Raw genomic sequence first — 26,201 nt, 5'->3', positions numbered from 1 at the left:
AAGCTTGGTTAATTTCCAAAACAAGAGCTACTGGCCATCCTCTGCTCAATGGAGTAGGTAATCTGTGGGAGTATAACTAACAATAAAGGAAAATAGGTGAAGGGCTCAGTCCCACAAGACTGTCCCCACTTCAGATGTCAGTCACAAGTTCAAATTGTTAACTTTGCTTATAAAAAACTGACTATACATCATAGGTTTCCATGACCCCCACCGTGAGTTCAATTAAGGTTCTTGAGCAGCACATAGAATTCAGGAAACTAGTTATGAAGTAATATACAGGGTGAGGTCCTGAACAAAGGAGGTTCTGTCCTCATGGCCCAGCATGGTGGCACATGGTTACATTCTGTTGTACTAACCCAGAAGGGCTCCTACCCTGTCCTCCTGGGTTTTTATGGAGCCTTTATTACATGGGTATGATTGATTAAATTGTTGTCCACTGGAGATTGAACTGTATCCAGCCCCTCTCCCCTCCGTAATGGTCTAGGGTGGGACTGAAGTTTCCAACCCTATAATTACATGGTTGGCTCCATAGGCAACCAGCCCTCACCCCTACGAGCTTTCCAAAAGTCATCATCTCATTAACATACAAAAGACACTTATTACTCTCAACACAGGAAATTCAAGAATTTTAGGAGTTCTGTGCCAGGATGGGTCTATATTTCTTATTATAGATAACAATATCACAATTGTAAATATACCACCAGCGAAATAAAATTATTCTCACTGAATTGTTTAGTAGCTTTCTAGTTGTCAAATCAAATGGATTTAACCGGTTCTAATAGGAGCCTTCTCTGTTAAGCACAATTCACCATTTCTTTGTCCCTGTTTTAGGCAGTCCACTTTCTTTGGGTCTCCTTTCGCCTTGCTTCTCAGACCATACAGAGGGCTGCTCTGCCTCTGGGGAGGATGTGTCTTCACTTCCTCTAGCCTTGGGCCAACAAGGTGAAGTCATTTCTAGTCAAGAGTCACCTGGTCTCCAAAAGTTTGTCTGATGTCTTTGAGGAGATGCATTTTCTCTTTGCCCTTATCATCCTATAGTATGTTGTCCTCTCCTTGTTTTGTTATTTATTTATTTATTTGTCACTCTTGTGCCCAGAACCCTCCAAATGCTTCTTGGCTCACAAAGAGTTTGTTCCAAAGCTCTTCCTCTCACTCACAGGCCCTCTGCAATCTGACCAGCGGGAGCTCCCTAGCAAGGGTTTGTATTCTTGTCCTTGCTCACTCAGGGCTCTTCCCAGCATACCAGCATGCTTCCACGTCTGCTCCTGCTGTGCCCTTAACTTGGAACCTGTGCCCCCTGTGCTCCCAAGGCTTGTTCGGAGGGTCCCTCCCAGAGATGCCTTCTCTGTTGAGCTGTTTATAAGACAACAGCCCTGCCATTCTTTAGCTCTGTTAGCTGCCTTTGTGTTTCTTAATGACAGTTCTCACAGGCTGATATGAGATGATAAGCTCATTTGTTTCTGTTTTCATCCTTCTTCCTTACTAGAATACTTCTCCTGGTGACAGGGACCTCATGTTGCTGGTGACCTACCACTTCCTGCCATGGGTTTCGTGGCTCAGACTGTGCTCTCCACACAGCATAGGCTCTCAGTGAATATTTGTCCAATTTGCTTGTTATTTTCCTAACTCCCTGCATTTTATAAATGTAATCTGTCTATATTATTTCCCCCTACCTACTCCTTCAGCCCTTGTCTTAAATACACTTTTAGAAATGATAGTTAAAAAGAGTAAAATACCTGACTGCATGGAAATGTTTTTTTAATGTTTTCAGGTAGGGATAGAATAATAAAATAAAATTATGACAGGTCCCAATGCTTCTAAGGGAGATATAGCTGGAGACAAAAAAGAAAACCAAACCAGGAAACGTTTTTGAATTAAGTGTAGACTTGGATGCGCCACTTGGTAACTGACTTTTCTCATCGGTATGTGTAAAGTGTTTGTTCTGAAATGACAAAGAGCAAACATAAAATGACAAGAACTGGTGGGGGTGTTGAGTGACATAATGGGCTGCTGAGCCCTCCAGGGAGAGCCCCCCTGAAGGTGACCAGTTGTTGTCAGACGAGGCTGGCCTCACCGTTTGTGCCATGAATACCAACCGCCACAAACTTGAGAGGAGCAGACTGCTCTCTCAGCTGAGGTATAAAAATAAGTAGATGTAGGAGAGAGGGTTTGATTCATATTCTCGAAAAGTGTGAACCAAACTAGAAAAAGTGCTTTATTTTTGGGAGACACCAAAGATGTGGATGTCAAACATAAAAGTGACACAATCCTCTGAGCTCATTAGGTCCCTGGAGACTTGGAGATTGCCCAGCTTGTTGGAAACAAAGGTGGTCCAGGGCATAGTTAGAATGTATTTCCTGGTTTGCCTGAACCCTACAGTGTGTATATCCTCTCTAATAAAATGGTAATATGCAAATTAACCATAACTCCGCTACATAAACCACGCCCGCCAGCCAAGCCACACCCACCAGCCAATCAGGGTGAGTATGCAAATTAACCCCAATCCAAGATGGCTACAGCCACAGAGAGCAAGGTTTCCCAGGTAACAGAGGAAGCCAAGCATTCCATAGCCATTGCAGGCCTAAGCCTCCACTCAAGCTACAAAGTTTCAATTATAGAAGGTAAACAAATTCAAACAAATGGCAACAGAATGGAGCTTGAGAGAGCAGGCCAGGGTTGCCGGCGGCAACAGGGGAAGCAAAGCTTTCTGCACACCCTGGCCGGGCTCACCTGCTTAAGGCTACAAAGTTTCAATTGTAGAAGGTGAATTAACTGCCACCAAAATGGCTGCCACCCTGGAGGGAGCAGCAGGCTTGGCTCCGCCCCAGGCTACAAAGTTTCAATTGTAGAAGGAAAATAAATTCCAGATACCAGGGCCTCCCCTTGGGTTGCCAGGGGGCATGACCGGCCTGCAAACCACCACAGGCCCCTCGCTCAGGCCGCCCCACACCCCAAGGGAACCCCCACCCTTATCTGTGACACCCTTCAGGGCAAACCAGCTGGCCCCCACCCATGCACCAGGCCTCTATCCTATCTAATAAAAGAGTAATATACAGATTGGTCATCACTGCAACACACAATATAGCTGCCCCCATGTGGTCAAAGATCCTGCGCCCATATGGACACAAGATGGCCACTACAAGATGGCCAGCAGGAGAGGGCAGTTGGGAGGCAACCGGCCTGCAAGGGAGGGCAGTTGTGAGGGACCAGGCTTGCAAGGGAGGGCAGTTGGAGGTGATCAACCCTGCAGGAGAGGGCAGTTAGGGGTGACCAGGCTGGCAGAGGAGGGAAGTTGGGGGCAAACAGGCTGGCAGGGGAGCAGTTAAGCATCAACCAGGCTGGCAGCAGAGTGGTTAGGGGGTGATCAGGCTGGCAGGCAGAAGCGGTTAGGGGCAATCAGGAAGGCAGGCAGGCAAGCAGTTGGGAGCCAGCAGTCCTGGATTGTGAGAGGGATGTCTGACTCGAGGATCGGGCCTAAACGGGCAGTCGGACATCCCTCCAGGAGTCCCAGATTGGAGAGGGTACAGGCTGGGCTGAGGGACAACCCCCCGCCGTGCACGAATTTCATGCACCGGGCTTCTAGTACTTTTATAATCATGTGAGGCTTCCCTCTCTGTCACCCCTTCTTTAGACGGGAAAGTGGGTGGCCCAGCTGGTGTGAGGTTCCAGCCTTGGATAAGCCTGTGGCAGTGCAAAGTCTGGGCTTCCAGAAAGGGTGGCACCTCTATCTTCTCTGTCCAGAATGGAGGACTTTCTCTCTCACCCTGTAGTGTGGGGGACTCTCACCTTGTAGAGTAGGGGACTCTTTCTCACCCTGTAGAGTGGGGGACTCTTTCTCACCCTATAGAGTGGGGGACTCTCTCTTACCCTGTTGAGTGAGGGACTCTCTCTCTCTCAGCCTGTAGAGTGGGGGACATTTTCTCATTCTGTAGAGTGGGGGACTCTCACCCTATAGATGGAGGACTCTTTCTCACCCTGTAGAGTGGGGGACTCTCTCTCACCCTATAGAATGGGGGATTCTCTCTCACTTTGTAGAATGGAGGACTTTTTCTCACCCTGTAGAATTCATCTCAAATGGTTTCTTCTAAGGAATGCTTTCCTGGGCCACATTATCTAAAAACAGCCACCACTATTATATTCTGTTTCACAACTTCCTTTTCTCACAATATGTATTACTTTAATCATCTGTTTCTCAGCTTTTTATCAGTAGTGCTTATGAGACTGTAGGCTTCATGAATGGAGGGTCGATGAGTATTGAATCTGTCATAATTTCTCTAGTGTTTGGCTTCCAATAAATATTTTTTTTATATTCATTTCTCTATCTAAGGATTGGTTGATCACTTATGCCAAAACATGCGTCTCTAGTGGCCGCATTGGGCTCTCACCTACAACCTTTATGAAGTGAATTATTGAGTTGTAGCTATGGAATTAGTCTAGTCAGGACTAGTGGTAAAGACATGGGCCAAACACTTCTCATTACTAACAAAGGAACCTTTCATCAATAAAAAGTTGACTGGCAGAAAAAGGAAGTTTTCTAGCTGGCTTGCATGTCTAAATAACATGGTCATTGTTCTTTCTTTAGTTTATTTTTGATTTGTATTTAGAACTAATTATGCTACTTGATTACAAAGTAAGTTAAATGAAGCATTATTATGAAGTTAAAGTACATATAAGTAAAATAGTAATATAAAGTATAATAATATGTATAGCCTTTCTAATTAAAGACCTTAAGAACAGGCTAATTTATTTAACTGTTAAACAAGCAAAATAGACCATAACTTGATAAAAAGATATAGTGAATTTTTATCTCATTTGTTTCATTACACAGCAGATGTATAACAGAATGACTTGTAAATGCACCATATGGCCTAATGCATTGTTTATCCTGTTAAGTGAGATGAAATTCATTAATCTACATTAAGAAATGAATAATGAATAAAGCCCTCTTTGATGAGCATTTGGGGTCCTGTTGAATTAGAAAAGTTTTATTTCATCAGAGATGGAAATTCACTTAGATTATAAAGTAAGAGTTAATGCAATTATAGCCTAGATGTGGAATGAAACTATGATGGATAGATGTCATTTAGAGGGGGAAAAATGGAGTTTGTTAACTTAAGTAACAACACATTTTCAATTTTACTCTGTTTTAAAGATGATTTCCTAAGGAATCTTAGTACTTGTTCTTCCAAAATACAGCAAGCAAGTAATCAGCAGTGTTTTAAGAGTCCCTAAGTAGTCATTGACTTAATAGACAATTACAGCGCATTGTGTTTTTTTAAAAAAGTTAGCTATTTTAGAAGTCCCTAATTACAGATTTGCATGCTAGAAATATCAAGGAAAAATAATACATTTCAAAATGTACTTACAGTCTAAATTATATTATGTTTTAAATGGTCCTTGTTGAAGTCTTATCCTGTGTGCTCTGCCTTCTGGAGGTGTGAAGGCAGAACTCATTTACTTGGTTCTAAAAGTTAGTCTTTGAAATCCTAGTGGCAGCTCAGAACGATTTTACAGGTTATGTTCCCATCATAGCTAGATGACTTTGCTCGCTACTGTTCAGTGGAGATGGAATGTAACAAGGTGGGTGAGTATTAGTCCTCCCATTACAGACATTGGTAGGTTGTATCTAAACAAGGTACAGCTCTGTGCAAAGTTACATACATTTAAAACAAATACACACTAACTTCTCAAAGTCATGGACTGACTCAATAGTTTGACAGTAAGCTGAAATAGATTATTATCCTGTCCCAGTCAATGAGTAACATCTGGCCAGATTGTGGACGGCAGCATACATGCTTTGCCATTTATTTCAAACCAAAAAGTAAAAATTAGAATTTCTTTCTGAGCAAAGCAATGAGTTTCACTTCAACACATAAGATAATGATGGCAGAATAATTTGCACAAGTCTTTGGGCTAACAGCTCTCTGCACCTGTGCATCCAGCACTGGTGAGTATAGATCTTTCTCATGATCTGCTCACAGGTTGACATATTTAAGAGCTCCTCACCCTTGCAGCTGCAGATGCAAAGCCAGAGCTACATGGACCAGCCAATAGCCTCCCCCTGCTATATTTGAACGTCTTCTGCTCCATCTCACCCTCCCTGGAGCATTATTTAGACTATTTTTAATTTTACTTGTATCGTTCCTTCAGAAATGTTATCTATATGTAATGTTATTTCTATAATCATCAAATAGTTGAAATCCATTCATTGTGAGAGGCACAGTGCTGATAGCATATCATACTGGCATTACATCCCAGTAATGCATACCTTCTGCATTACTGACCTTCCCTTTTAAGTCATCCTTCCCCTTTAATAATCATACATTCTTCATAATGCTCCTTTCCTCGACTATTTTCCTAACCATTAAAATCATTTATGATCTAAGGAATTGTAAAACAGAGTAAAAGAAATAGTTTTCACCCAGCCAGTGTGGCTCAATGGTTGAGCATTAACCTATTACCAGGAGGTCAGGGTTGGATTCCCCATCATGACACATGCCCGAGTTGCAGGCTCAATCCCTACTAGGGGGCATGCAGGAGGCAGCCGATCAGTGATTCTCTATCATTGATATTTCTCTCTTTCCCTCTCCCTTCCTCTCTGAAATCAATAAAAGTATATTTAAAAAAATAAATACAGTTTTTGCAAGTTTTCATTCTTTTTTTTAGTTAAATTTATTTGGATGACATTAGTTAATAAAATTATATAGGTTTCAAGCATACAGTTCTATAATACATCATCTGTATGTTGGATGTGTATTTACCACTCAAAAGTCAGTTCTCCTTCTGTCACCATATATTTTGCCTTCTTTTATTTAATTTATCTTTATTGTTGAAAGTATTAAAGATGTCTCCCCCATTGACCCCCTTTACCGCACTCCTGTCCCCCAGGCCTTCACTGCACTATTTTCTGTGTCCATGGGTTATGCATATATGCATACAAGGTCTTTGGTTAATCTTTTCCTGCCCCCTCTCCCCCCTTCTCTCTGAGATTCATCCGTCTTTCTCCCATGCTTTTACATCTCTGTATCTATTTTGTTCATCATTGTATTTTGTTCAGTAGATTCCGCATATGAGTGAGATCATGTGATACTTGTCTTTCTCTGACTAGCTTATTATTTTGCCTTCTTTATCTTTATTACCTTGCCCAATCACCTTTTTCTATTGGTGTCCACCAAACTACTGGCTGTGTCTATGAGGTTTTTCTTGTTTGCTTGTCTTGTTTGTTCATTAATGCTTTCAGTTTTATATACCACATATGAATGAAATTATATGGTTCTTGCCTTTTTTCCATCTGACTTATTTCACATAACATGATTTTCTATAGATCCATCCATCTCCCCTGGCTTCAGATTACACTACAAAGCAATAATACTCAAAATAGTATCATATTTTCAAAAAAGCAAGTTTTCATTCTTTAATGTGCAGCTTGTTTAATATCTCCAACCAAATGTTATACAATGCCAGGCAGCCATGGAAAATTCAGCAACAGTGGACTCACATCTTGTTCTAGGGTTAGCTTCTAAATTCAGCAAGTAAGGCAAAAAATGTTTTCAGTCACAGTTATTGCAAACTGTGTCTCAGTAATCCCAGTACATGGGGTTATCCACTGTTATTGAACTGAATAGTCAGCACCTGTTCAGCATTAGGTGACGTGTTGGTGAGCTGAAGGTCATGCTGTATGAAAACCATATCTCATTTTAAATACTAGGAACATTGTGAGCTCAGGGATCCGCTCCCATTGGGAGGAGCATGAGGACTAGGAGAGTAGTGATGGTCTCTGACTCCCACATGTGCTCCTTACCATATCCATTGCTGATAGCATGGTGGGATCAGCCAGACTATTCTGTTCATTGTGTGCAGTTGGCTACCTTGACATTCATATCTACCCTTGCTATCCTTTAGAGCTAGGAATTGTTGATTAATAAAATTGTGTATATGAACATATAAAAGTTCCTATTATAGCACTTGCTTATTGGGCAGCATAACAGAGTGAAAGAGTACAGATCTGTAAGTTAGGAACCTTAAGTTCTTGTCTAATCAACTGAAATATGGTTTTCTATCTGGCACAGATTATTTAACCTTCTAAAACTTTATTTCCTTATTTGCAAAATTAAGTGAATGGACTAGGTCAGTGGTTCCCAATCTGCATGGGGAATACTTAAGAAATAAAATGTGCAAGCTTACCTCCAGAATTCTGATTTTGTGGGACCTGAAAATTTATGTTTAAATATATCTGTCCTTCCTGCTTTGTATGCCAGTCATGGGACCTCTCTCCTTTCTCTAGTCGACTCTCAGACTCTCCTGATCCTGCTGTGTCCATGGCCTCTGACCTGGCAGAGCCTGGTCTGCTATTGCCTTGCTGCTCCATATTGGACTGAAATGGCAGTCCCTGGGGCCCATGCTACCCTTGCTACCACAGAGCCATAGGCAAGCTAGAATCTGGATGGTTGGATCTTATGATGGGAGCCTTCTCCGAGTGGTTGCCTTTATGTCTGTGATGAACATTGTTATGTGCTGTTTTGATCAGGCAACATGTAGGTCATCTAGTCTGTGGCATCTCTGTGCATGGAGCTCCCTCGAGGGCAGCACTGACATTTGCAGTCAGTGAGGCCTGTCTTTCTCACTAAATTCTATAATCCAGACTAATTCAAAGCCGCTGGTGAAGAAACTCCTGCACGGTCCTGCTTCTTTCATTTCATCCAAGCATCAGTTACAGACATCAGGGAGAGGGAGAGAGAGAACAATTGAGAAGGGGAGAAGGGTGGTTTTGCAGCATTTTCATTTAGATTAGGTGGGAATAATCCATTTACATAAATCCAGTACCCAATTAGTCATTTTAAAAAAAATCTGATCCTATATAATAAAAAGCTAATATGCTAATGAGACCAAACAGCAGAACAATCATCCGGACAACCATCTGGATGACCTTCCGGAAGAAGCCTGGGGTGCAAGGGCCTGGGCTAAGAGGGCCGAGACCCTTGCATGAATTTCATGCATTGGGCCTTTGGTTTTATATAAAAGACAAGCTAAAGGAGGTTCCGAACAAAGAAAGTAGTTTTAGGTTTTTTAAATGATCTTTGAGACAAAATTATTTAAAAGTTAAGGTTTAGAAGGAAGTCTATCTGTTTTGATTTCTTTCTTTAAAATAATGGAAAAAAAGAAGTAGGAAAGTCTAGTGAAATAGTGTTTATATTAATTACTTTTTGATGCCATATTACCCTCAGTTCCTCACAATAAATTTATCAGTTAAATGTAGGCTCAGTTTTATTTAGTTACATGTAAACTACATTTTTTAGTGAGCCAATAATTCCTAACTTAAGTTTTTTCTAGTCTTAAAATCCGGTGCTTCTGCCTTATCTACATGGACCTCTCCCAGTTTTTTCCTGCATAAATCAAGAGTGTAATTTTTCTGATTTTTTTCAAAGTTTATAAACTGGGCAACAAAACAGGTTGGCAATTTATGAAGGTCTATGCTATTTTGTAATATAAAAAGAGCCTAGTTTTGTCTATTTAAATAGTTATGATATAACTGATGGTATAAATTCCTAACTTTATAATGCTAGCATGACATGTTTGAATGAGAGATATCTCAAATTAAATCTATATTTCTTCCTTTCTGTTTTAATGTCATTACAGCCATGTATTGGTTAATACCATACACATAGTCCTCACTGTCTTGTCTCTAGGCCTTTACAGCAACCAGAGAGAGGATGTTTCATCCAGATACCTCAGGTTGAATCATCCCATTTTCCAGCAAACCTATGGTCTCCCTGAAACTGTACCCATATTACACATGAGATCCTCTTGTTCTAGGATCCTTGTGCAATTATCCAATTACCCGCCATATTATTCTTTCCCTATTTAAAGCTCAGCATGTGATAAATGCATTTTATCATATTTGCTAAGAAAATCTTTGCCAGCTGCTCTGCTGTCTTTTTTTAAATACTGAGCAAAGCCCAATATACCATGCTTCACTTTTTGTCCTCACTGCTCAGAAGCTCTGTCAGATCTGTGGAAGGAACCTCTAGAAAGCTGTCCATTGCTTTTGCCCTCTTTTCTTACCAGGCCTGTTCCTGTCTGTTCCAGGCACCCAGCCCTGCTCACAGCCACTGACTCCCTACCTTCACGTGCTTCCTCTGTGAACAATGCATTTTTCCTGGCTTTCCTCTTACTTCCCCAGCTGCTCCTTTTGGGCCCTTCTCATGCTTTCTTGTCTCTACATATTGTGCTTCCCAGGGCTCAGTCTTCAGGCTTCTTTTCTGTAGGAGTGGAATTAGTATTGTTTTCATATTCACTGGTCCTTCAGGCTCTAGCACACTTCTGAATGTTTTCCTGTGATAGGTGGATGGTTAATTTACCTTCCTCTACTAATATTGACATTGTTATCTTTAATGTTTTTTTCTGAATCACCAAGTAAGTATAACATCCATAGTTTTAGTAACCTTTTAAAAATTCTTTTGCACTTCCATTTCAGAAAATTATTGTTTTATTTTATTTATATATCATGAAACCTGACAGTCTGAAACCCAGTACAAGCAAACATGGTGTTTGGTTACACTATTTCTTCTCCTTTTTGATAAATTCATTGTTATATCACAATGGCTATTTATTGTCCCCAATTTTATTAGGAGACGGAGAATAAGTATGATTAACCTATAATATTAGTTTGAAAGATATGCTCATTATTTGCATTCTCCAACAGTCAAGTGTAATTATTTCATTAAATCTTCTTAGCAAACTATAATATAAATTTCCTGGGTATGGGGTGGAAAAGAAAACAAGCTACTAATACAAAAGTTTCCAATTGAAAAAAAGATCATGAAAGCTTAATTATTTGAAATGAAAACATGTGCATATTTGAACAGTTTATTTTTTTCTCTAGATTCAATACTGTTGCATCCCTTGCTCCATTCTTAGTCTCAGCTGAGATCTTGCTGCCTATTTTGCTGCGAAAATAAATGCTCTCAGGGAGAAATTGGTCACCCCCAACCCTGATCTCCCAGCACACCCTCCTCTGTACACGTGCCCCTGCCACTGAAGCTGGTGAGTCCCTGCTGTCAGCACTCAGTCCTCACTGGCCTCCAGCCTATCCCTGTGCGGCCACTCAAGAACCTTTCCCTATAATGACATCCTGTCTCTACGTTATCAAATTTTCCTTCAACTGAAATATCCCCGTTATCACTCAAACAAAAACAATAATAACAATATATGCTTGACCACAAACCCACTTTTATACCATCCTTCATATAAAAAACTCACCAAAATAGTTTAAGCTATCATTCCCTCTTACCTCTGCCATTCTCCCTTGAACTTCAGTCAGGCTTGTTCCTGTCTGTTCCAGGCACCCAGCCCTGCTCACAGCCACTGACTCCCTACCTTCACATGCTTCCTCTGTGAATGATGCGGCTTTTCCTGTCTTTCCTCTTACTCCCCCAGCTGCTCCTTTTGGGCCCCTTTCTCATGCTTTCTTGTCTCTACATATTGTGCTTCCCAGGGCTCAGTCCTCAGGCTTCTTCTCTCCTCCAGGACACTAACTCACTATGGGACCTCATCTAGTCCTTGGCTTTCAGTGCCAGTTGTGGATGTCATCGCTACATTGGCACCTCTAGTTCCACCACAATGCAGAGTTGCCCAAGACCTTTACTGGTTTCCAGTGGAAGCAAATGCTTCTCAAAGAACATGACCCCTGTATTTTCTCACTGATTCAGTCCCTCTCTATACTTTCCAGTGTCCTCACTCTAACCCAGAATACAAGGCAGACCCTTTCGCTCTGGCTCGTCTGATCTCTCGCACCTTGTTCATTGTCCATGTCGCTACAGCCACACCTGCCTTCCTGCTATTGTCCCAGAATGTCTCATGCTTCCCTTCATGTAGGATCCTGTTCAAATGTACAACTACTCTGCCTTAAATAGCGTCGCACTCCCACCCCGTCACTTTCTCTTCTTCACCCACTTTATATATATCTTCCTGCCACCATCACTGTTTAACATTACAGTCTGCTTCTCATTTGATTGTTGATTCTGTCTTTGGCAACAGAAGGTAAGCTCTAAGGGGTCAGGCCTTTCTGTTGGGAATGCTGCCTTATCCTAGCACCTGGAATACTGTCTGGCATATAGCAGGCACTTAATATCTCCTTAAATGAGTGAATAACCCTCAGTGGCTAATTTATTTAGATAATAATAGTAAATAAAATATTTTAACTTGTCTGTGATCAGTGACATTTAAATCTGTTCCACTTTTCTGTTACATCCTCTAGTGGATATTATCACTCTATGCATTTTTATTGCATGTTTTTCTTAACTCTTTTGTTATGTTCCCTTGTTGTAATTCTTAATATATTATTTCTTCTCCCAATAACTGAGGTCATTCTTTCCTTATGGATCTAACAAGGAGAGAATTATGACAGCCATGAGTGCTAAATATTTAAAAGATCCCTTTAAATCTTAATTTAATCAAGTACATTAAAATAGTCCTGAAAAATGCTAAGTAGCATTAATTGAGAATTTCCTGGAATATTGTCCACACAGAGTGACACCTGGGCTGGCTGCTGGAAGGTATATGGGTTAATATTCCAGGCCTTGTGACAGTGGCCTTGGTAGTATATTGTGAGGTGCAATTAGGAGAACAGTCTCCTCTATCCTGTGTCCCTTTATTTTGTCAGAGATCCTTTTATTTGCTGACTAACATAAGAATACTTCTTACTTAAGGGACTTGTTTACAATTTTTAAACTTCAGTTCCCTCGAGTTGTTTAAAAATTGTTGGATATTTTTTTAAGCTGTTTATTAAATTTGATAAATTTAATAAAATTTTATTTGAAGTATAAATATTTATTATAATATCACCACACATTGGGACCCAGCTTCAGTCAGTATTTTTGTGCAACATAATCAAACTGTAATGCAAATTTCTGGGTTATTGTTTTTTAATCCTCACCCTAGGGTATGTTTTGATTGATTGATTGAGAGAGAGAGAAAGAAAGAGAGAAAGAAACATCAATGTGAAAGAGAAACATCGATTGATTGCCTCCCACGAGTTGGGACCGAGGCTCAAACCCTCAACCTAGGTGTATGCCCTGATCAGGAATTGAACCTGCAACCTTCTGGTATAGAGGACGACACTCCAACCAACTGAGCTCTTCAGCCAGGGCCAAATTTCTGGGTTTTGTGTAAGATTCTTTTCTTACCCAAGAGCATCTTGAGGGGAGGACTGTGGGATACTCATCTGTTTATTCAAATAAGCGTTTATTGAGCACCAACTATGTGTCCACCAACTCTGTGTCAGACTAAGTACTGGTCACATAAGAATGAAATATACATAGGCATGCAGCTCATAGTCTAATAAAGAGATAAACATTAAACAAATAAACGTTCAATTTGTATTTTGGTAAATGTTATATGAAATGGGAACCTAACATACTCTAGGTAAGGCAGCCTGAGGACATGAAATGTAACTGTGATCGGAAATATAAATGGGAGTTATCTAGGCTTAGAAATAGGAGGTCATCCCAACATGCACATGCCCTCCATTGTGGAAGAACCTGGTAGGTTAAGAAGCAGGAAGAGACCAGTTTGGATGCTGAATATTGAATACAGAGGAAAATCAAATGAGATATAGCTAAAGAGGTATATGGGAATCAGATCAGGTAGATCAGGATGTGGATTTTGGATGTAATCCAAACATCAATAAGAAGCTATTGCTTAGATTAGACTTATGTTTTGAAAATGGCACTCTGGTTGCAAGTAGGAGAATAGGTTGGAATGAGTCAAGAATGGCTGCAGAAATCCTTCAAGGAGATGATGATGATGACTTGGATTAGGTCAGTCATGATAGTGATGAAGAAAAATTGGCAGGCTAAATAAATATTTAAGAGATTGAGAATCGATTGGAAGTTGAGGCAGAGTGAAATGAGAAAGAGGAGATGTCAAGAATCATTCCAGGTTTCTGGAATGGAGTGTGAAGTGATTTATTGGAATGAGCAACTCTAGCAGAAAAGAAGGTTGGGGGACAAGATGATGACTTCAGTTTTGAACATGTTGAGTTTTAAATGCCTTTGAGAGATCCCAGTGGAGATGTATTGGAGTTGAATGTGTGGAGTTAGAAGTATTGGTCTGGAACATAAAGAATGTTGGGGCTATAGTCTATGAGCATCTGTAACATACAGTTGATAAATGAAGTGTTGAAATGGATAGCCCAAGAACAAACTGTGAGGCTCTGTGACATTTTAAGGTTAACTAGAGGAGGAATAGCTGGCAAATGGAAATTGTCAGAGTATGATGTCACCAAAGCCAGTGGACAGTAACAATTCAAGAAGGAGACAGTGATTAATAGTACCAAGACATAGAGTGTGATGCATACTCTGCAGTGTATGTTGGGCTTAATGCATAAAGATCATTACTCACCTCAGAAGATAGACTGATGTGATTTGAGAAGCAAGATGCGAAGAAATAAAGATAACTTCTCTGAGAAGTTTGGCTATGAAGGGGGAAAGAATGAACAGCAATAAAGGGAAATATGGGTTCCAAGTGGAGTTTTAAGCTTTTATTTTCTGTTTTTGTCTTCATTTCTTTTTGTACTTGGAGAAACTGGAGTAGGTTTAAATGTTGGTAGAAAGGATTCAAAAGTCCAGGAGTGATTAGAATATCCAATCACCTAAAAGATCCTGGAGAATGAGGTAGCTATGCCTCAAACATAAATGGTGATTGGAGAGGGAATTCTCCCTGCATTGTGATGGGAAGGAAGGTGGAAATGATGGTGCACAGGGAGCGATCTCCTGGTGTCTCGGTGAAGTAGCAGGCAAACTCAGCTACTGAGAGCTGAAGGGTGGAGGTTGGTGGAAGGTTTGGGGAGTTTAGAGGAGTCCATGTGGTATTGAAGAGAGGAAGTAGTTTTGGTAACAGTCTGCACTGTTGTGTAATTTTTCCCAGGAGAACTTAGTTACACAAAACACAGAGCAGCAGGATAGTACATTTGGTCCATGGTTGGCTTCTCCCACCCCCCAGGCACTTGTGATAAGGTCAGAGAGGGAAGGGAATTTAAGTTATTTGCAATAGAGGTTGATAGAATCTAAAACAAGGGAAAAGAGTTATGATAAGTGGGGACTGATGAGTGATGGTGGGAAAAGAAGGGAAATGAGTGGCCTGGGAATTCCAGTGGTGTTGAAAACATCATCTGGAGTTGGGTTGGATACCCGAGCAAGCAATCTGGAAGGATAGGATTTTGTAGTTAGATGGACTGTTTGCTTAGTGATTTTAGATGCAATGTCATTTTAGTGCTGACAAGATCCAGAGGGTTTTCCTTGTGTTTGGCCCAGATGGATCCAGGGAAGAAGCCACTGGAGATGAGTTGGTTAATGATCTGTGAGGGCAGCATATGGGATGCTATGACTATGCATATTGAGATGCCTCGGGTATTGCTGGACCTGGGACAGAACAGAACCCAGTGAGTGAGGGCTGCAGTCTTCTCTGAGTGGCGTGGCTGACAGGCAGATGGGTGTGAGCAATGAGAGGGCCAGTGATGAGGGAGCCCCACGGAGTCAGCCTCGGAAGAACTGGAGTATTGAAGAATATGAAAGAAATGTGGTCCAGGAGAGATGCTGGGAGGAGAGGAGGGCACTGGTTTCCCTGCCAATCTGAGACACATGGGGCTGAGAAAGTGAACAATTTCTCCGGAAGAAACCTCCAAATGTACTCTCTTCAGGCAGCAGCCAGACAGTTAGAGTGAGAATAGAGAAACCGTGAAATGAGGACAGGAAATGGGGAGCTTGCACAGGAAGTGGAAGTACCAGAGCTGGGGAGAGAGAAGGAGAATGTGGGACTGTCAGGGAAGTGAGACCCAGTTGTCTGACAGTAGGGGGTAGAGCATTCTAGGAGCTGGTATCTCTGTTGGGGAGAGGGAAAATGAGGGAGAGCAGACTGAGGGAAGTCTCAGAACAGAGCAAGGGGGTTAAATCCTGATCATCTTTAGAGATGGATTGCTTCTTGACAGACTTCATCTCTGAAGTGGTTATATATAGTATAGTGTGGTGTGTGTGGTGTTGTGGGTGTGGTATGTTATGGGTGTGTGGTGTGTAGTGTGGTGTGTGTGGTATGGGTCGGGCAGTGCTTTCTTCAGATAGCTGTGATAACTGATTGAGGAAGCACGTGTAGGGCCCCGTTTCGTTCGCTGTCTTTGGCATGCACAATTGCTCACCCTGTTTCTGTCTAGCATTTGGGGGTGCCTTGCTGTGGTCAGTGGGAGTAGTATAATGGGAAACTACAAACCAGACTTCACCCCCTCACATTCTCACCTCATGGCTGTATTGCTTTTGCCAGTACTATTCTCTGAAAGAGATAAGTGAATGTTCTCACAACTGTTTTTTTTTAAATAATTTCTTCAATGTTTATTTATTTTGCTCTGCATCTGATATTAGCTGCTATTAGTGTTATCTGTTACAGCAATTTTATTTTCTGCTCAGTCATTTTATAAAACATCACAAGTACCCAATACATGGTTTTTGTGATAACTTATTTTGAATTTGTAAAGTCTCAATGAATATCATTTACATATTTTAGTCTTTCCAGTTCTTCTTTGCTAAGGGTGTTTCTTTTACTTCCTGAAGGAGCAAAGGATGTGAAAATCCTGCCAGGCCAAGCTGTCTGTCCTACTCCAGGCTGCCGAGGAATAGGCCATATCCGGGGCCCACGGTATTCAGCACATCACAGGTAAAATATTTTCTTCTTTAATTTTTTTCAGAGATGAATTAAAACATTATGCAGGCTATCGGCTATCGGTAGCATCATCAATGACTCTTGTGAAGTCAGACATCTCCCTATCATACTGCCTTCTCTGTGCCTAAACCCCTTCTTTGACATTTCTTACTGCTCACCTCTGCCTTCCCAGAGCCTCCTGGACTCCGGAGGCCTTGCCCAGACCCACATCATTTCCCAGTGCCTCTGCTCTCTGATTCCTTAAACACACCCTCCATAGGATATACTTACCATCTAGGTCCCACCCCAGTCCTGCATTTTCTTCAAACAGCTGCTGCATCTTGCTTTCTTTAGAGAAATTCCAGAACTTCTTGTCTTTTCCCCTCTTGTTCTCACCTTGTCCCTATTTCTTTTTCTCTATTTTTTTTTATTCATTTGGAGATGAGATAATTTTTTGCTAGAATAGAAAGTAATAAATGTGGAGTTATGTTGCAGAATATACCTGTGCTTTAAATATGTGATAACAGTATGGAAAAGATGGTTCTTATAATGAAAAATACATACAAATAAATGTATATAAGCTATTACTGCCTGTTTTGTCCCTGTCAATTGGTAAAATGATGGATAGATGAATTATTTATATTGTGATCCAATTACAAAATATATAAATTAAAACTGAACAGAGCTGACATCTAATTTGTCCAGCAAACAGATATCTTGCCTAACAAATTTTTAAAGAAAATATAGAGAAGTATAAAGAGAAAAGAACAAATCATATAATGTGTGAAGCAAGAAAACATGGTTGAATAACAGATATACAACAAGTAGACGTCCTTGTTTGATGAGGTGGTTGCAGTTCTGAAAACCTGTGTTTGAAACAGTTCTAAACAAATCAAAACAAGTGTTCATGTAAGAAATAACGGTAAACACTTCCAAAGAGCATACGTGAATGTTATATATGTAAATGTGATATTAGCACTTAAAAAGGAGAATATAATATAGTATCCATAACAAATAAACTGAAGATCTACAGACACCTGGGTTACTTGTTTACATTGTAGGAGTCATGGATAAGAGTGAGATAGACCTGGTGGAGATGCTGTAGTGTTTTATGAGGGAAGGAGGAGAGAGAGTAAAGGACATGTAGAGGATGGGAAAGAGGGAAGTGATCACATCATTGGAGGGTGGTCTATATTAGGTGAGGACCCTGTTGGACTTGATTGAACAACTTTCCTGACCACTAGGGGTTATGTGGCTACAAATAACATTCCTCAGGCTTTTAGTGTGTGTGTGTGTGTGTGTGTGTGTGTGTGTGTGTCTTTGTTTTGTTTTGAAATCTAGAACTGCAAAGTCCAATATGGTAGTCACTAGTCACATGTGTCTGTTTAAATTAAGCAATAATTAAAACTAAATAAAATTAAAGCTTAGTTCCTCACTTGGCACATTTCACGTGCTCAATAACCACATATGGCTAGTGGCTGCCATACTGGACGAAGTTCCCTAAGGGAGTTTACCACATTCTGCCTTCTCATGGTAGATTTTTGAGTGCATGTTTTTCCAGATGAAACAACTGGCCATCTTAGTGCCTCTTCACAACTTGAATCATTATCCTCAAAGTTAGCCAGACCATCATGTTGCAGTTGGCCTGTCCATTAGCACTCTCTGGAGTTTACTCTCCTGTAGCTCTGGGGCTGGAATAACAAATACCACCCTGGACAGCTCCTAAAGATTGCAAGAGTAGCTTACTCAAGGCCTCTTCTTCCACTTCATCATAGCTGATTTGTCTCCCACATTGTTCTCATGTGTAGCTCATTCTCCTTTCCCTACTTGGATTCTGAAAACATTGTGAACAAAGACTCACAATAGACATTTCCACTTCATTCCCGCAGCGTCCATGAACTTTTCTCATCTAGTGTGGGGCCTGACTATTCCTACTTGTAATATCTAATTATGAATAATACTAGTAGCCCATTTGCAGGAAGAATCCTGCAAGCGGCCGCCGCGCCTGCATCCACACGCTGCTGCCACCCGCCCCGCTCCACTCCGCCCCGCCCGGGCTTTCCCTCTGGCAGCCACCTTGCTTTCCGCTTTTCCTCCCTCTTCCTTCTAAGTTGTCTTCAGTCTTCACTCCTCTCTCCCTCAGCGTATGCAAATTAACCGCCATCTTTGTTGGGTAATTTGCATGCTTGCCCTGATTGGCTGGTGGGCGTGGCTTGGGCGTAGCGAAGGTGCGGTCAATTTGCATATTGCTATTTTATTAGGTAGGATTGAGAATATCTGACATTATTTTTTTGACTGAGTGGCTTTTAATGGTTGACCTCATAACTTCTGAAGAAACTAGAATGTAAAAAGAAAGAAGAGTTTAAACAAAGGCATTCTATGGCACTTAGAAAAGGATGAAATACTGAACAGATGTGATGGTGAAAAGAATGGGACATTTTAAGGGAACTAGAAGGCACAAGGTATTATATCTCCAGACCTCACGATTCACAGGGCTGCTCTAGGTGCCACCTCTGTGATTGGGTCTTGGCTCTTCTCCTGCCCTAGCCTTTGTTGTGATAAAACAGGGTTCCTGTTGGGTAAGTAAGAGGCCTGTGGAACTCCTGTGGGCTCTTGACTTCCTAGACCTAGCTCCTGTCATCCTTGGAAGTAGCCTTTCCTCAAGGATAACGTTTCCTCCTCCCTCCTCCTGCTTCTCGGGTGGGTTTTGAGAGAACACTCCCTGGTTGCATCACATTTTGTCCTTGGAACACAAACTCCTCCACCCGACCTCTGACCCATCTCAGCCCAGCTCTGGGGCAGGCTCAGACTCCTGCTTAGTTATCTCTCACCTCTAAAGCCCTTCTCAGCTGCACTCGGACATATCTGATGGTCCACTAATCAACATCACCCCAAAGTAGGTGATCCTCCTGGAGCCCTGTCCTTGCCCGCCCCCCTCCCCCCCCCCCCCCAGTTTCCCGTTCTGAATTGGTTTCTCTGCAGGTTTGATAAACAACCATCTTATTAGGATTTTCCTGCCTCCTGAAATTCCCTTTACCTCCCTTCTGTTAGATCCTTTATTTCTTGGATTCTGAGGCTTCTTTTCACTACTTTATTTTTTCCTAGCTTTTCGGGATAGGATTTGTGGAAGGTATGCATGTATAGCAAAATACTACATTTTTATCTCTCCTGATCCACAGTTGTTTAGTTGTGGATAGATAGAAACATTTTCATCAGAATATTTAAGGCATTTCAAATTTCAATTCACAAAAAAAGGATTATTCTTCCTCTACTGAATAGATAGAGAATCTCACCGGTTAGATATTTTCAGGACTTTCTTGTGTTCTGAAATGAGCCTTCATTCATCAGTTCAATGTGGAAACATGTCCTTTATTTCTGGGAAGTGTTTCTATATTATTTCTTAATTATGCTCTTTTCTATTTTTTTCTGTTGCTTTTTTGCACTGAGCAATAGAAAAAATAGAAAAGAGCATTGGATTTTCTCTCGTCACTTTAAATTCCTTGTCTTTTGTTCTCTTCTATGGAATATTTCCTCAACCTTATCTCCCAGTCCTTTGATTGGTAGTTTCAATGGTTCTATGATATTTTTTTTTTCAGTTTTTGAGAATGAATCCTTACTCTCTGATTTGATTTCCATTGCATCTTGTTCTTATTTGATAAATTGTGGGTCTTTTCTTAACTTGGACAATTTATGAGGCTCTTGTTTTCCTGCTTCCTGGATCGACTTTTTCTGCAGGTACTTGTGTTTTTGTTTTTTGGTTAGGTTGGCCAGCTTGCTTCTGCCATATGAAAGGCATTTCTAAATCTTGGCAGTGTTTGCTTGTGTTCACTCTTGAGAGTGAAGTGCCAGGAAGCTGGTACGTTAGGGCCTGACAGTCAGTGAGCTTCATGGATTGTAGTCAGGCAAGGGCCCGGCCAACACCAAAGAGCCCCTGGTCACCAATTGATGGGCCCCTTCTTCTGAGTAAGCTCCTTTCAGCAGAGATGACCTTCCAAATTTTTCCCGGTATGTCTTTATTATGGCATCCTCCCTCTCAGACTCTTGACTCACAGCTTACCCATTTTCCAGTTTCAAAACTGTGTTAAATTATTTTATCTGCTATCATTTCTTCTTTTCATGCCTTGTCTTTATGCATTTATGCACTTCCATTTGTTTATTCATTTTTTAGTAGTAAGACAATGGATCTATTATCAAGGAGAAAGGATGAGTTCACATTTCCAATCTGCTATGTTTTCTCTAACTTATTTTTAAAACTTTGTTTACCCCCAAATAATAATTCAGCTAAGAGCATATTACTTTATTTCTAATTCTCTGTAGTCCTTCTACCTCAGCATAATAGCACCTTGTTGGAGGAAAACCCAAAAGTCTAAATTTAGGGTCAATTCCAAGGAACTGACACATAGCCTTATTCAAATTCATAAGAGCTTTATTAGGAGCTTACATTTATGAACAAAACAGCTGCACTCCCAGTGATAGCAGCCTGGAATAAATCCACCCCACCCCCCCAGAACAGAGTATCTTTTTTATAGAGGGTTTATAGTAAAAACATATGGAGGGTAGTAGCTTAGACCACCGGAAAGAACAATGCATTTCTAAGTTAACAGATAACATCAGGCAGTTACCCACACTGTATACATTCATTAATCTCTTTCCTGGGGGCATGACCTTTATCTTTGGACTGAATTCTGGTTTTCTGGGTAGTCAGCCAAGCCTGAGGCCACAGAGAGTTAAAATTTCAAAAGGTTAAATAAGGAGTCCAACATTTCCCAGATGCCTTTGCTACTAGAGCCATATTGCATCTCTAAGTGAGTTCCCCTAAACACCTTCTTCTTGATATACATAGAAAATAAAAATTTTACGTAATGACTGTTTTGTTTAGTTTGGATCTGTAAATTTTATGAATTTATAATGACAGATTGAATACTATGTACAAAGGATTCGCAAAGGCAAGGTTTTCATTTTATATTCATGGTACTTCTTAATTTATTGTCACTTTCAGTTAAAACTTTTAGCATGCCAAGAGAGTTCCTTAATGACATGTGTTCACATTCATCTGATTCCTTTGTCACTTGGCCTGTCATTTTCTTTGACATTATGTTACCACATAGTGAAATTGAACTGGGTGGAAATTTAAAAATAAACTTGCAGATGTATTTTTACTTTAATAAGTAAAAGGAAAAAGAGTATATGACTTTAGATAATACGTTTAATTCTCTAAATGAAATGATTTATAACCAATTTAGTAAAAGCTTTGATGAAGTAACAGAGAAGATCAGCCATGGATCTTTAAATCACTTCTACCCATTACTATAAAATTCTTGAAGGTTAATGTATATGTCTGATTTACTGAACTGGGAAATAATAATGTGAGAATTCTCTGTTTTTTCCCCCCTAACTTTAAAGATTGCATATGGAATGTTTAGTTTTATAGCAACTGAAGTGTTCATTTTCAAAGATACTCTGTTCTTTGACACATTCTAAGGGTTTTCCTAAGTACAAAATTTCAAATTACAAGAATTTCCAAGACTGTATATGCTGTACCATATTATGATGGAAGCATATATGGCTTTGGTTTACTTTGATGTAAGAACAGTGTATAGCAATTAACGAAAGGTAATATCATGTAATTTTAAATCACCTTACAAAGCAAAATCGAAGTAAATTGTAAATGAAGAAAACTTATTCTCATAAAAAATAGAAATATTGCCATGTACATTATTTTAAAATTGATACTATTGTATTACAAGATTAGTCCATGATCAATAACATTTTGGGTAACATTTCAAGTATTCAAAAATAAATAAAAACCACTTGTACTCCAACTTACAAAATAATATGCTTTAGATCTGTTTCATTTTTCAGGCTTTATATATATATTTTTCCATGAGTAAAATCCTATATAATAAAAGCCTAATATGCCAAGTTTCCAGTTGTCCGTTCATCTGTTCAACCAATCAAAGTGTAATATGCTAATGATATGCTAAGGCAGCTCAACCAGTTGCTATGGCATGCACAGACCACTAGGGGGGCAGATGCTCGGACTGGTAGGCTAGCTTGCTGCTGGGGTCCAACCAATCAGGACTGAGTGAGACAGGTCGGACATGCCCTGGAGCCCTCCCACAGTCTCTCCCTGGCTGGCCAACTTCCCACACCCCTGGCCCCAATTGTGCATCAGCGGGGTCCCTCGGCCTGGCCTGTACCCTCTCACAATCCAGGACCCCTCAGGGGATGTCGGAGAACTGGTTTTGGCCTGATCCCACAGGCCAGGCCAAGGGACCCCACTGGTGCATGAACTCATGCACCAGGCCTCTAGTCAGACAATAAAATATCAATTAGTTCCTTGTGTTGTAATTGTTTTAGATAAATTAATGAGGTAATATTTGGTTGATAAGTTTCATGACCATTGTGTCTGTATGTTATGGATTCTATATAAGTTAGAAGTGACTTTTTGTATTTCAAATGTAAAGTCCATAGTTGCAAAACTGTTGCTAGTAGAAAGAACTGGGTTGGAATAACTCCTTTCTTGAAAATACCTCAAGAATAAATATTAACAATCCTCCCATTATCTGCTAGACACTGAAAAAATTTAACTTGCTGTGATTTCCTGGCACTACTCAAATTGTTGAAAAATTTGTGCTAGCTAATCTTAAAACCAGGGAAACTCAGTAATGTGAATTAAAATGGATATTTTCCCCAAAAGGTAACATTCCTAAGCCTGAGAAGTTTGTCACTCTCTCTATATTTTTTTCTTATTTATAATCTAAGCTTAGGTACATCATTATTATGGAGACTCTGTTTTTAAAATTTTTAAATAAACATCATTATTAAAAAGTGATGTCTAGCACAAGAACTGACATATAAATCAATGGAATAGAATAGAGAACCCAGAAATTGACCCAAACCACTATGCTCAATTAATATTTGACAAAGGAAGCAAGAACATAAAATGGAGTCAAGACAGTCTCTTCAATAAATGGTGTTGGGAAAATTGGACAGATACCTGGAAAAAAAAAATGAAAATAGACTACCAACTTACACCATGCACAAAAATAAACTCAAAATGGATAAAGGACTTAAACATAAGACGGGAAACCATAAAAATATTAGAGGAATCTACAGGCAGCAAAATCTCAGACATATGTCATAGCAGTTTCTTCACCGATACAGCTCCTGGACAATGGAAACTAAAGAGAAAGTAAACAAATGGGACTACATCAAAATAAAAAGCTTTTGCACAACACAAGAACCATCAACAAAACAACAAGAAAGCCCACTGTATGGGAGAATGTATTTGCCAATGTTATCACCGATAAGGGTTTAATCTCCAACATTTACAGGGAACTCATACAACTTAACAAAAGGAAGATAAACAATGCAATCAAAATATGGGCAATGGACCTAAATAGATACTTTTCGAAAGAGGACATAAGGAAGGCCAAGAGACATATGAAAAAATGCTCAAAGTCACTAATCATCCGAGAGATGCAAATCAAATGACAATGAGGTACCATCTCACATCTGTCAGAATGGCTATCATCATAAATCAACAAATGACAAGTGCTGGCGAAGATTCGGAGAAAAAGGAACCCTCGTGCACTGCTGGTGGGAATGCAGACTGGTGCAGCCACTGTGAACAGTATGGGGTTTCCTCAAAAAACTAAAAATGGAACTCACATTTGACCCAGTGATCCCACTCCTAGGATTATATCCTAAGAAACTAGAAACACCAATCAGAAAGGATATATGCACCCCTATGTTCATAGCAGCACAATTTACTATAGCTAAGATTTGGAAACAGCCTAAGTGCCCATCAGCAGATGAGTGGATTAAAAAACTGTGGTTCATCTACACAATGGAATACAACGCTGCGGTAAAAAAGAAGGAATTCTTACCGTTTGCAGCAGCATGGATGGAACTGGAGAGCATTATGCTAAGCGAAATAAGGCAGTCGGAGAAAGATAAATATCACATGATCTCACTCATTTGTGGAATATAATGAACAACATAAACTGATGAACAAAAACAGATCCAGAGACAGAGAAACATCGATCAGACTGTCAAACCTCAGAGGGAAGGTAGGGGAGGGTGGGGGTAAGGGGAGAGATCAACCAAAGGACTTGTATACATGCATATAAGCCTAACCAATGGACACAGACACCAGGCGGGTGAGGGTATGAGTGGGGTGGGGGGCAATGGGGAGGTAAGGACACATATGTAATACCTTAATCAATAAAGAAAAAAATTATATTTAAAAAAGTGATGTCTAAAACCAAGTAGATATGTAGTCAGGGCCAGTCTGCCTTTTGTGAATGAGAATAATGTTGATAATGCAACTTACAGTCATGTGTCACACAAAAATATTTCTGTCAGCAAAGGACCATATATAGGATAGTAGTCACATAAGGTTGTAATGGAGCTGAAAAATCCCTGTCACCAAGTGGCATCAAAGCAGTTGTAATGTTATAGCACAATGCCTAAGTTCATGCTGGTGTAAACAAAGCTGCTGCCCAGCCAGTGTGTAAAAGTATAGCGGGTCCCATTATATACAGTACAGAACACTTCACAATGATACTAAATAGCTATGTTACCAGTTTATGTATTCACTACGCTATACTTTTATCATTATTTTAGAGTGTACCCTTTCTACTTATAAAAATAAAGAGGTTTGCTGTTAAACAGTATGCTGCGTCACACAGGCAGCAACTTCATTCATCTCATGTTTACTATGTGTTTTCATTGCATCATTCCTTCTTATGCTTGGTTATATCTCGTGTTGTTTTGCAAAGTAATATCCTGTATAGTCTTGAGGCCTAGGATCAATAGGCTCTACCTATATAAGGTTGAACCTATATCATGTATTAGGCTATGTCATCTAGGTTTATATAGTACACTCTATGGTGTTCACCCAATGATGAAATCACCTAATGATGCATTTCTCAGAATATATCCCCATTGTTAAGTGGTGTGTGACAATTTTCAGAAATTACTTGCAGGCAGATAGTATGGTATACTAACTTTGATACCAAATTTTTATGGTATTTTTCCTTTGGAAAGAGTCTTTTTTACAAGATCATAATAACAATCATAATATGTTATATTTTCATATTATTTAACCACTTACAGAATGTTTTCACATGCATTATCTTAATTCTTACATAGAACAACCCTACAATGTAAGTTTTAAATTTTTTATTGTATGAATCAAAAAAAGTACATCTTGGGCAAATTGTATCTTCTCATCATGGCACAGCTAATAAGTGACTGCTTTTGAAGTAAATGTCTTGTAATTACTCCTCTGGTAGGTACATATGTCAGAAAGGGAAATTGATACTAAATGACATACAAACCTGTTACTCCTGGATAAGCAGGTGATTAGGAGACTATAAAGAACTCCAAAATAGAGAGACGGAGAGATGGAGAGATGGAGAGATGGAGAAATGGGAGATGGAGAGGGAGAGGGACTCTTAAAGACAGCTATAGTAGTTACTCATAATTTTTTATAGAAAATAGCAGAG

General features: G+C 40.0%; 1 protein-coding gene across 2 annotated transcripts in view; it reads left to right on the top strand.

The window, feature by feature from the left end:
• Nucleotides 1-26,201, top strand: part of L3MBTL4 (L3MBTL histone methyl-lysine binding protein 4) — a gene marked incomplete at both ends in the record, with an annotated part of 265,419 nt that overhangs the window by 111,646 nt on the left and 127,572 nt on the right. For both annotated transcript variants that reach the window (XM_079784360.1, XM_079784359.1), the window contains one exon: nt 16,599-16,701. In XM_079784360.1, coding sequence (XP_079640486.1) covers nt 16,599-16,701 — 103 coding nt within the window. The remainder of the gene's footprint in view (nt 1-16,598; nt 16,702-26,201) is intronic.

Source organism: Cnephaeus nilssonii, assembly GCF_951640355.1.
Source record: "Cnephaeus nilssonii genome assembly, chromosome: 11".
Lineage (NCBI taxonomy): Eukaryota > Metazoa > Chordata > Mammalia > Chiroptera > Vespertilionidae > Cnephaeus > Cnephaeus nilssonii.
This window is presented reverse-complemented; position numbering and strand designations above follow the sequence as displayed.